At 45.9% G+C, this 12,999-nt stretch overlaps 1 protein-coding gene across 5 annotated transcripts in view; it reads right to left on the bottom strand.

Moving 5' to 3' along the window:
• Positions 1–12,999, bottom strand: part of Rarb (retinoic acid receptor beta) — a 347,580-nt gene that overhangs the window by 133,179 nt on the left and 201,402 nt on the right. Inside the window, exon 1 of one of the 5 annotated variants that reach the window (XM_006975124.3) lies at positions 11,649–12,370. The exons of 3 other annotated variants lie outside the window; for them this stretch is intronic. In XM_006975124.3, coding sequence (XP_006975186.2) covers positions 11,649–11,802 — 154 coding nt within the window. In that variant the 5' untranslated portion in view covers positions 11,803–12,370. Of the gene's footprint in view, positions 1–11,648; positions 12,371–12,999 lie in introns of those variants that run through there. One more of the 5 variants, XM_015994017.3, reaches the window with a different exon arrangement.

Raw genomic sequence — 12,999 nt, 5'->3', positions numbered from 1 at the left:
AAGCGGGAAGCCTTTGCCAGGCCTGGAGAACCGTTCTTCTCAGAGGAAAAACAGTTCAGCAGTTGACTGTGCTCCCAGCCCTGAGACTCTGTTTACATTCTCCTGTGGTCTGTTTGCCATCTACTTAAAGAGATAATTAGAGCTTGCTAATAGCAAGAGAAGAGAAGACAGGCTGAAGGGAGAAGGGGGGCAACAGCAGAGCAGAAACAGCTGAAGTCCCCAGCTCCGCTGGTTCACAAGCCACATGGCAGCGGAAAGTTAAATTAATTCTGATAAAATAAACTTCAAAGTTGACTTCCTCAGACGTGTTAGCGACATGTCCCAAGCTCAAGAGCCACATGTAACTCTCGATGACACTGCTTGTGATAGCATATTGCTTCTATCATATGGAAGATCCTATTGAAGAGCACTGGTATGGAATGTACAAAAAAAAATGTGGACCTGAACATCTCCATGACTTCACAGTGTACAGTTAACTGAGTGCTCAAAGTGGACCAAGAATTATGCCAGACTTGATAAAACAGATATATATCATGCACTGCCTGACCTCAGAGATCTCTTGGTGGAGAGCCACACACAGATGTATTCACACGTGTACACACTTGCAAGCACACACACACACACACACACACACACAGTCGAGCACTTGCAGGCACATGGGCAGACATGCTCAAGGGCACATATCTGTACATACAAAAGGAAGCAAACAGACACAGTGAACATGCCTGATGGCAGAGATGGCTGTAGCATCTGAAAATACTTTCAACTTTTCTGCCCTTAAAAAAATTTTTTTTTTCACAATAAAACATTGGGGAACATAGTGAGGTGTTTTTTTTTTTGTTTTTTGTTTTTTTTTTTTTTTTGTCAACTTAACACAAACTAGAATTACCTGAGAAGAAACCCCAATTAAGGACTTGCCTCTATCATATTGGCCGGCCTGTGGGCAGGTCTGTGAATCATTTTCTTAATTAATGATTGATGTGGGAGGGCCCAGCCTACTGTGGGTGACGTCATCCCCAGGCAGATGGACTTGGGCTGTATAAGAAAAGTAGTTGAACAAGAACCAGTCACTACTCTTCGGTTTCTGCCTCTGCCCTTGCTGGAGTGTCTGCCCTGACTCCCCTCAACAACAGAGTGTGCTCAGCACGTGCAAGCTGAACACACCCTTTCCACTCCAAGTTTCTTTGGTCAGTGTTTCCCACAGCAACAGAAGCACAAACTAGGATGCATGCCATACATCGCTTCCTCAAGTCCTTAAGACTCTGCCCTTAAGTTTGTAAGGTATGCATCACAGACCAATTTCACAGATGGAAAAGTGAGCCAACGTGGAGCTCAAGTCCCAGAATGCGGGTAGTGTGGGGGGGGTTAAGGCTGCTGTGCAACATGGGCCATGAGGCCATCCACCATCACAGGAAACAGCTGCATCTGGGGCCACCATTTGACTGCCAACATAGCGTGTTTGAACTGAAGTCACCGAGTGAGAATAGTATCTGAATAGCCAAGAATAATCACGATTATTGTAAGTTTGACAAAAAATTATGGTTAATTAAGGTTGGGATCCTCCATACACACGGATATTTCAAGCAGTAGCAGATGTCAAAAGCATCATTCAGTTTCATCATCTCAAGAAGATTTTTTACCCTCCCTTCCTCTCTCCTCTTCTCCCCTCCCCTCTCCTCCCCTCTCCTCTCCTGCCTGGTTTTATTGTTGGTAATGGAAGATGCTGTTTAAGGTACTACCTTGCACAAACCACTTAGACATATTTACAGAAACTAGAGTGGCCACGTGAAAAGCTGCATTTCCCAGTGCTTGTCTCCCCAAGAACCTCCGTGAGTCCTAAGCAATCTGCTGCAGCCTCAGCCTTAGGAGCATTGGCAGTGACTAGGCGCACAGCCCACAACAAACAGGATGCGAGAACAAAGAGACTGGAGTGTAAAGGTTCCTCACAGCTCCAGTGGTTTCCTTCGCGGTCTGGAAGGCCATCGTTCATGTTTGAGAGAATAATGTAATCAGAGGAAGTCGTGTGAGCCACAGTCCTGGGGCTTTCTAGTCTTCCCGCCCTCCCCTAACACTCCTGGGGGCCTTTCTTGGCATTATTAGGACATAAAACATATTAGGGAAGTGTCCACTCAGTAGATAGAGATGACAGTCTAATGGCAGAGGCCACAGACCTGCAAAGTGGAAACTGTGGAAGAAAAGATCAGCTTGGTGGGGTTGTCACCCAGGCTCACAGGTGGCTGTGTGACCTCAGTCATGTCACTTGCCTGCTCTGAACTTCAACTTCCTCATCTATACGCTGTGGAAAACAATATCCTTCTTCCAGTCTGTGGTGGACTAACTAAATATACAGTCAGTAATGTAGAATTCTGCTAAATAGATAAGGAGCCAAAAGGCAAACTCACTAAGTGCCACAGATCATTCTTAAACGTGGCCTTGCTCAGAAGACACTACTGTCTTCCTGCTGTGCAGCACACAGCCATGGTGGTGTGCAGACTAAAGATCACTGGACACTGACTCTGGGCTAGCCCTGTCACTGATGGGCCCCAGAACACAGTGTAGCCCCTCTGAGTCTTTGAGAATCACTTCAGTTTGTCCATGGAAGGCTGGCTCTTGGGTTATGAGAAGGTTCCCTTTCCTGCCCCCTTTCTGGTCCTCCAGGCAATGGCCCCAGCTGAGCTCTCCATCTGCACACAGCCCTTGGAGGGAGCTTTCCTGATACTGGCTACCATTGCCCCAGCTGATGTCACATTCAGTGTAGTGAGCGGTCTGACTACATCTACAGGATGATCAGATAACAAAGCGTTAGGACACTACGTTTTGGGATGGTGTGTTACCCAGTAAGCCACAGGGGCAATCGTAAAGGATGAGACATTTCCAAGAGTCTAAGTAAATCCAACTCCATCCCCAAGGTACACAATTACTCCCTAGATACTCCAGAAACATCCACAAAGCAGCTCTCCAGAAGTGAGCCTGGATGACATGCACTTAATTCATCATTCAATGCAGGCTTAAAGGCTTCTTTTTAAGTATCTCATTTGGGTATAACCATGGGTCTCTATCGTGACAAAAAATGGATACACCACTTATACTCCAGCTGTGGGTCTCAGGGATCCCCTGTTGCTTCCATCATCAATCTTAGGTTCAAAGTCCCAGGGACATGCTTATGTGACAAGGTGTGTGTCACATGACACACTTTAGTTTCTCTCAAGTTTAGAGAGAGCAGAGACAGGGGCTGAACGTTCTTGATATCCTCAAAGATCATATCAAGGCCCCTGGCACACGACAGACACCCAAGAGCCTTTGCTGGATGGCACTCTACCTTATCTAAAACATCAACAAGTGACGAGGAGGCAGGTGCCCCAGTGGCATGCATCTCTGGGCTAAGAGTACCGCAACAACTTTGTAAGCTTACTTTTCACTGTCAGTAATGTGAGCAAATCTGGATGTTTGGCTGCCCCTGAATCAGGACCAGAGTTGTTCAAACTGTGATAAACAGGAAGGGTTGTCATCAAGGTGAGGAACTACAGACGGCAGGAAAGTGATAAAACAGAAATGACCACAAAAGTAGTAGCCAATTTAAGCCAGTGTGCATCTGCCACAGGTAACATACTTAAGGCAGAGAGGAAATCACAGCCAGTGACTACTGTGTGTTCCCAAGAATAGAATCTTAATTTACATGCTTGCCAGTCCTTCCACAAATCCTGCGTGGCAGACATTATTACCCCCATTTTATAGCTGTAGAAATCGACCCTGTGTCCAGTCAAGCTGTTTCTGTTATCTTGGACCATCAGGCAGTGATGGGGAGCAGATGCGGAGAGACTTAAGGAAGGGGATATGAGGGCAGGAATCAGCCTGCAGTGCAGGGAGGTACAGCTCTCACAGCCTCCGCTGAGGGGAGGGAAATCCTGTCCTCTCACTCACTCGGGCCTTCCATGCCCAGGTGACAGGCTCACTTCCGCAGACTCTCAGCCACCGAGCAGTGGAGAGAGCCCAGCTCCTGTGCATCCTCCAACTTGCCAATGCAAACTTCTTGCCACCTCCAGTTCCTATTGTTTCCTCTGATAAGCAGGGCCCCAGTGAACAATTAAAGCTTTCAATAAATAATCTCTAAGCACATTCATTTGATTGACTGTTATTTGATACAGCAGTTAGTTTCAATGGGGCAGTTAATATTGACCACATAAAGTACTCCAGACAAACATGAAACAGCTCCAGAACTCCATGCATTATTACCCTTTATCTGCCAGTCATCTGGGGTTCTTGTAATGGTCATGGAATTTAAAAATCAATAATAACAATTAGTGTTCTGTACACCAAAACAGATGAATCATGTGAAATGTGTTTTCATATAAAAATCAAAGGAGAAACAAGCCCGGAACATGGAGAAGGCTCTTTGAATTTCCCGTGCATACTTGACAAGGTACCGACACTCAAGTCTTCAGTCTGGAAATGAAACTGCTACACACAGGAAACCACAGAAGCTCTCACTCCGAAAAGGTAAAGCACAAAGATTCGCATGATCAAAGGCGTGCTAACGAACAGAAAATTAATGGAACTGGTAATTTACTTCCTCGGAGACGTGTGGCTAGCTACCTTTTCCAGCTTTCAATTTGGAGGCATTCAGCGCGATTATTTCGCTGTGGAAATGGCAACATCAGTGCCTCAGTTTCATGCACCACCACAAGGTCTAGATAATTAAAATGCAAAGCTACAGGGAAATGTCTCATCACTAAACTGTAACCAGCATACTATGTGAAGCCATCCATTCCAAAGACTTGTTTTTCATCAATTATTTGTTATTTATCTGATGTAAATATAAGATGGACTAATTAAAATGTATGCCTTTTTATACAGCTTCTTGTCATTAGAGCCAATGAAAGCTTTCTGCGGACCATAATGAAATAATTACGTGTGCCTTTAAGAATTCTCTTCAACAACACATGGTGGTGCTGAGCTAAATGAAAACATCAGGAACCAGAGTTCGTAGCCTCCACTTCCATTTTAGCTAATTATCCCTACAAGCTTTCCAATAGGCAGATCCTAAAAAATCGTTTGAAGTGAAAGGCCCTTCCCGCCACCAGCCTTTTTATAATTATGGACTTTGATGTCATAACAAAGGCCGTAGCTGTGGCAACCTTTAATATTTTTTGAGAAGAGGGAGTTATTATATTGCTTCTTCATTTGTTCTGGAAATTAGAAGAAAATTGGGATAAATGAGATCCAAATCTCCCTTTCCCAGTGAACTGATGTACTTGTTCAGTCTTTCCTGTGGATTTTGAATTTGGTAAAATTTTAACTTGTGGGAAAACAGTAGTTAATACAGAACAACAAGAAACACTGCTTTTGTTGGTTTGTGTGTGTGTCTCATTAGGAAGGGGGGCAGCCAGCTCAGGCCAGGTCACCCCATCACCACCCTTGCTTTGGTCCTGCACTCCCCATTCTCCTGCTTTCACCTCTCACGCACCTGATGACAGGAGAGCGCCACCAAGCCTATCAGAAAAACAACCCCCCCCCCCCAAGTTCCGGTCAAGTTAGGAGAATAACTGCATATTAAATTTTACAAAGGTGTGACCTTAGAGACAAGTGTGCGCTTAGAAAATACGATGGAGCCTTACATTTGGACTTTCTCTGTGTCTCAAGGCAGATATTTGAAAAAGCGAATAACCTGAAGTTTAAGTCAAAAGGGAAATAGAAAGCGGAGAAAAGGCGTTGACTTCCGGTCTGGCAGCAAATGAACAGGTCACGTGATGCAGAGTGGGTTGGAAACTTTGAGCTGGAAAACTACATGGGAGTCCTAGGGATTGGCCCTAACTGTGAATTTCCTCACACTTTGGTTGCGGATCTGACAGGGTTTGTGGGTGGTTGGCATCTGCTCATTGCTGGATGGTCTTAGAAGACAAGAATCCCACAGCTGCCAGCTGGGGAAGGGGCACCCGCTACAGGACTGAAAATAAAGTCTCAGAATTTTTATTAAAATTCCCCATTACCATCAAGTTATTCTTGGTTCTCTTGTGAGGTGTCAGGGAAGTGATCGCTCACCACGACCCTTTTAAATCTGAACTTTCTTTCTCCCCTCTCTGGGTGGGTTCTCTCCATTGGTGGCCCTAAAGCCCTGTACTCTGGAGGAAGGGCTCAGCAGACAGGGTAACTGGTCTGACGTCACTTCCTGTTATCCTGGCCCCTTTCTGCACAAGCCAGAATCTTACCTACCTCACCACCCTGCAGCTCCACATCTAGAAAGGCAGGAGAGTAAGCAAACCCACAGCCTGGTACCTGCCGGAGCTCCAAGAGAAGTAGAAAGCCCTAGATATCATCTCTCCTGCTCCTTGTAGTCGGAACTTGGAACCTTATCGTTTAAAGAGGCTTGGATATGGGATTCAGATCTCACATCACTTTTTCTTTCTTTAATTTTTAATTGAGACAGGGTCTCACCATATGACCCTAGCTGGACTGCAGCTCACTATATAGACCAGGCTGGCCTCGAACTCAGAGATCTGCCTGCTTGCATCTCCCAAGTGCTAGGGTTAAAGGTGCGAACCACCATCCCCAGCAAATCTTAATGATGAAGCAGGAAGCCAGGCATGAAAAAAGGATTCAGGGCAGCGACTGACTGATGAGATGGTGTCACAAGATCTCACTGGGGTGGGGGTGGGAGGTTATCCACTTCCTATTTAACAGGAGATACTCAGACCAAGCCACTTTCTGGCAGGATCCTGAACAATCTGCAATCCGAAGTGACCATCCTCCTCCTAACACCTCAAATCTCAGCTTCCTAAAAAAACTGGTAAAGGGTTGGTAGACTGTGCTTGTAAGGGGTCAGCTGAGTTCCACACCCCTCCCCCGTCCCACTCCCGCTCATACCGGGAAGCAGAGCCTATCCGTGCAGAGCTAGCCTTCTATTTACAGACATGCAACTGGCTACAAAAGGAATCAGATGTGCTTGGAAGAATGACCCAGAAACACAAGGCGATCCCTAGTTATAATGGGAAAATTAAGTTGTGGCCTCTCCAGTTATATTGACCATGGTATCATAAGGCTTTTTGTGCCAACCGTGGGTTCAAGGGGCAGCCTAGGAGATGTCGTAATGGTGAAATATCTGGCATATTTCACTGACTGACGTGGAACTGCGGCAGAACATTTGAAATGAAGGTTTTCTAGAAACCCCGAGATAGATAATTGCCGTAACTGCCCTGTAATTTGAAAGGCAAGATTCGACATCAATATCTTGGGAAAGGTTTCCAGCCAACATTTTTCTGATTAACCTTCATCAAAAACTCCCATATCCGAAATAATCTATTTAATTGATAGTTAACTGAATTTATATTAGAACATTTAAAGTATAAAAATGCCATTTAAGGATGAATTTATCGGCACTTACATGCAGCTCAAACTCTGCAGAAGATTCTCTTCAAGGCTTCTAACGCACTGGTCCTCAACCTTCCTGATGCCTCAACACTGTAATACAGTTCCTCATGTCGTGGTGACCCTTCCAATCATAAAATTATTTTTGTTGCTACTTCATAACTGTAATTTTTCTGTTATGGATCATAATGTAAACATCTGTGGTTTTAGATGGTCTTAGGTGACCTCTGTGAAAAAGCCCTTCGACTTGCAAAGGGGTCGAGACCCACAGGTTGAGAACCACTATTCTAAATGCCCATGGCTCGTATTGTTAGGCTTGGGTGAGTTGGAAATGAGTTTCATGCTTATAGTTTCTGAGTTTTCCATTTCCACCTTCCTCCCTGACACCAAGTTAAAAGCTCCCCAGCCCTTCTTAAAAAAAAAAAAGTTTTAAATTTAAAGAATGATAAATTCCCTATGAGCAGAATTGATAATCTTTATCATTAATCATGTATTTCCTTTTTGGAGTAGAAGTTAATAACCTTGCTGAATGTGTAAAAGAGAAAACTAAGATTTTCTTTCTTTTTCAGCCATTTTCCTGTTTAACATGTTGACGGTAAAAAAAAAATGTATCTGAAATTTGAAGAATATAGTTTTATTCTTGTGATTTATTAGAAAAGAAAAACGGAATGGAAACAGAAAGCCGGGATGGTATCTGCTGGTTCTGGATAGTCCAAAATGAGAAGGAAAACCTCCTTCAGGCCAGCTAACCTGACAGAAACTGACATTGTGGTCACTCACAGATTAAGAAAAAACAGGTCAGACCCAGTGCCGGAGCCTTCATATCCCCGCTGGAGAGCCAAATTCAAACCAGAGCTGCTCACCTGGCTCCAAGGGCAGCGGTGGAAGGTGAAGCAGACCCTGGGTGCCTGCCCCTCCCAGGACTTGGTTTTGGGAATTCACCATTTCTGGCAGTAAAATTTAATTACTGCTCTTTTGTTGTCCTGATCCCAGCTTGCAAACCTACCCATTTATCTGGAAATCGACAAAATTCCATTATTCCTCCTCTTTTTGGACCGGGAAGGAAAACTTTGTGCCCCCTTTGTTTTCAGAAGGTCCCTGTCCTGCACTCTGAGATTGCAGCGAGGCCTTTCTCCTCTTTAGGATGGTGTTCCTTACCGAGTCATGTGGCTGAGCGCAGAAAATTATGTCCCACTTTAGGAAAACAATTGGGCCTTTTCACTGAAATATTTATTCAAAACGCCACTCAGTTCGTATGGCGGCTGTCCTTCTCCACTGAGTCTGTCTTTCAGAAGGTAACTGACTCTGCCACTTTGACCTCAAGTTATAGCTCAGTAGGAGAGCACTTAGATCCTGCTTAATGCTTCAAATCTGGGTCTCCGGGCTCTGCGAGGGGAACTTTTCTTCCTCCTTAATCACACATTGCTACTATTCATTTTAAAAATAATTTCTCCTGAATGGGCAAAACCCTGTTCAAAAAGAACACTTTTTTTCTGCCTTCTTTTGATGTGCTGAAAAGAGAGAGCACAAGGAAACGGGCCAAGATGTTGTCACACTTGTGATTTCACCAAAAGCAACTATATTTAGATTAAAAAAAAATTTAAGATTTATCCTGTGCCCACAGAGCAATTACTGCAGAAAACATCTGGGGTTACCTAAAACCAAGAGAATCGAGGAGGCATCTGAGTAGACACTTAGTGACCCGGATGGATGCCTTCCAGGGTCGCCTTCTTTCTGTTATTTACACCACATTCCCTTAGTCGCCCCTAATCCTGATTTCCAATGTTTATACCAAAAAATCCTCAGGCCCTGCTCCAAACCAACAGCTGGCTGGCATATCAGTTTTCCGTCTTTAAAATTAAAAGGAAAATAAAGGGAGTATTCTAACACTTTACCAAGTGAGGTTCTGGGGGCATTCTTACGTTCAAAGGTTTTTGAACACACACACTAAAAACCTAAGTAGGCTAAGAGGCTGGGATAGTTCTGTGGGGATTTAGGACCAGGTTTGCGTCTCTGGCCCACTGTTTCCTCCGTGTTAGAGCAAAGTTGATCTGTACCTTTTCAGAACAGCCGTTAGGTAAAATGGACAACTACGTCCACGGGATTTACGTGGTTACTTATGCAACCGTGGCTCTCGTAGGCTTTCATTTCAACAGCCCCAGCGCTGCAAGACACAGGTACTTCCTAGAACTTTCATTTAAAAGACTGTTTTGTTTTTATTTATCCTCGAAAGATATAATTTCTGGACCAATGGGAAGGTCTGGGATTCAGCGGTTTGTGGAGAACAGAGCCAGTCTGCAGGGCACGGGCAATGTTGACACTTGGCTACTTCAGATCCTAGTTGGAGCATGGGGTTGAAACTCTAGCTGAAGCTGACCACAGTGAGCACTGATTGCCCTGCTTACAAAAATAAGACACTGGAATTTCTGAAACGCTTTTGTCAAATGCCTTTATTTACTTTGTCTAATGCAGGTTTCTTTGATTAGCTAAACCTTGCTGTTATCAACACTTTTTGCTTATCGGCTTGCCCTAGGCGAGTGACACATTCAGCACCAGCTCTCCCCAGATAAAGCAAATCCCTTGTTTAACTTGTTCGAGAACAAACAAAGCTTTTCCCTCCACTCTGGCAACCCAATAGGCAGGTTAGGAAGGCTAATTGCAAACGGGAGAATTTCTGCAAGTAACTCTGCTCCATGGAATCTCTTCCCAGGACAGTTCATTCTTCTATTATAAAATATGTTTCGGGACAATCCTCTCTAACAAGTCAGTTTCACAACGCCCAGTTCCCTGGATGCCAACCAGAATGTCCACATTATTTTAACTGGCATTGCTAGGAGGACTCCGAGGACCTGCTAGTGGATTGGAAAATGTTTTTTAACACTAAGTTAGTTTCTCTGCCTTCTCCCAAAAGAAAGTGAACAACAGCGAGGTAAGGGTATGACTAGGAAGACATTTCCTGGAGCTATGCTCCTTCTGCCTGCGTGTGCCTCTGCGAATGTTAAGTTGGACGGCCAGGCTGTTGGCACCAAATGGTTATTGATTTCCCAGCTACAGACCTGTTGATTTTCTGGCCCAAGAAGCAAGACTTTTTTTTTTTTTTTCTTCCTTTCCCTTTTTCTCTTTCTGAGGGAAAAGTTTCAGAGAGGTCAGCTGACATGTGGCCACTGCCCCCTGCTCTGCTTGCCTTTTTACCTCTCCTTAGACAAGCCACCATGTTGTTAGGAAAACTCGATTTCTTCTAGTTAAACTTTGACCTCTTTGAAAACAAAGATTTAAAATGTCATTTTCAGGCTAATGCTCCAATGAATTGTCAAATCAAGCACTAAAAACATTTTGATAGATAGATGAGCCATTTATCTAAATCACTGTCAGGGTGGCTAGGCATCCTGCAGGCCCCCACCGCTGCCCGCCCTAGGTAGATTTCCCAGGACTCCTGGTCATTTCTCAGGCCTGAAGCTGAGCTACTGTTGACCAATGAGCCAAGGCACCATGTCAGCATCAGATAACCAAACAGTCAATATTGTTTTTAAAAATGAGGCCGCCTCTTTAGATTTCTTTTCCTTTAACTGAAGTCCAGACTCCTGGCTGAATTGTAAGATATGGAAATAATGAATGGCCAGCCCAAGGGGTGTTGGTGGCCAGGAGTTCCCTAGCAAAACAGCAACTTCTTAGACCAACAAAGTGACTTGGAGAGGTGGCAGTGGGGTCAATGCTAAGACATATTGCCTTTGCTCAGCGAAGGGAATGAGGGAGGCAGCATCCTGCACCATCCTGCCCTGTGCATTATGAACTCGGGGAGCAATCGCCTTCATAAGGTTGCATTCCTTGAAGGGACGATGTCATATTTTAGTTACCTATGTGCTGCTGAAATGCACAACTGTTACTGGGCTTGTGGCTAATTCCAGCCAAGCTAAACGACCCTCTGCACCCATTTAACACAAACTGCATGGTGTGTCAGGTTGCGCTACTTGAAGAATGTTTCAAAGTCTTGTGGTCACCTTCTATTTTCCCCTTCTCTCCGTACGTATTTTAAAAACTATTTTCAAGAGAGAATGGGGTGGGAAAGGAGAGCAGGGGCTCAGGAGGCATTTCTAGGGAAGAAAACCTCCGAGAGGGAATTTCAGCAGAGATGGAATCCATATGCATGCCAGCCGATCACACCCTTCAGCATTAAATCATTAAACCCTTTGTCTTGCCACCATCGCACTTTATTCCAGTGTCTTTATTGCATGCAAGAGAGACATTTTTTTTCTTGGTAAAAGAAAGGAAAAAAATAATAAACCTACATTGAGCAGTGTGCCGGTGCTGCCATTCGGCCTGGGTGAATCCACTGAGGCAGGCTTTGAGAGCCTTCTCCTGCAGCATGCAGGACGGGCTCGCGGTGTAGAAATCCAGGATCTGCCCGGGACTCACTGACAGAACATCCATACAGTCAAACATGATCTCTCCGCACCGCGCTCTGCAAAAGTGCTTATCCTCTAGGTGTGGAGGCGAGCGGCACAGAAAAGTCCACGAACTCCATCAAACTCTGCCCCTTTTTTGGCACGTAGGCTGTTGGTCTTTTTCCCAGCCCCGAATCATGAATTATGACAGACAAGCCAGCTAAAAGCCTGTAATTGATCCAAATGATCATTTACCATTTTCCAGGCTCGCTCGGCCGATCCAGCCGGGGCGGGGGTTCCCGCACCGATCCCAAGTTCTCCCTTCCAGGCGACGCCCGCGCAGGCCTCCGGGAGCGCGCGGGTCCTACCCCGCCGGTGCCCAGACGCGCCCTGCCCGGGTGGCTCGCGTCCTCGGCATCCCAGTCCTGCGGCCGCGGCGCAGGGGAACTCTGGTCCCCCCTTTGGCAAAGAATAGACCCTCCTGCCTCCGAGCAGCTCACTTCCTACCACTTCTGTCACACGGAATGAAAGATTGAATTGCCTAATATATGCGAGTGAACTTTCGGTGAACCCTTCCCGGGCTGCTAACCTTCAAATGACCCAACCAGTCTGACATCACCAACTCCCAGGATTCTCACAGCGCTTAAAAACTCCCAGCAGCCCTGCAAGAGCCGGCAGCCAGCGAGGCCGCGGCCAGCCGCGCGGTGCTCCCCACGGCTCAGCTTGCAAACAATGCCAGGAGCGCAGGGAGGAGCGGAGCGCGGCTGCGGTGTGCGCCTTTTCATCTGCCCGGCCCTGGCGGGGAGACCCTCGCCCCCAGCCCGCCTCTGAAATTCCTCCCTGCTCCGCTGTGCCTGGCAAAGCCCTTGCAACTTAGGTATCTTTGCACTTCTGTAAAAAGCACTCGGCAAAAGCCCCGAACAGCAGATCAGGGGCCGCCACCCGTCTCAGAAGGAAGCCTCGCGGCCCGGGAAACTTTCCATTCCGTCCGCAGTCTTTTTCTTGCTTCTTCTTTGTTTGTTTGTTTGTTTATATTTTTAAACATTCCTCCCCACCTTCTCTCTCTCTTGCAGGCTCTAGCTGAAGGGGTTGCTCTGGCTCCGGGGGTGGGGGTGGGAGGACACCTTCCGGGATCTACTTGGATTTAAAAATCCCCTGCAGGCTGCAGCACCTGGAGCAGTTACGGATTAGTTACTCCACCAGCCAGCCTTTCTCCTCTCTCCGTTCTCTTTCTTTTTCGCTCTTCTCCCCCACT

Source organism: Peromyscus maniculatus, chromosome 9 (genome assembly GCF_049852395.1).
Source record: "Peromyscus maniculatus bairdii isolate BWxNUB_F1_BW_parent chromosome 9, HU_Pman_BW_mat_3.1, whole genome shotgun sequence".
NCBI lineage: Eukaryota > Metazoa > Chordata > Mammalia > Rodentia > Cricetidae > Peromyscus > Peromyscus maniculatus.
Note: the sequence above shows the minus strand (reverse complement) of the source record. Positions and strands in the feature narration are given on the sequence as shown.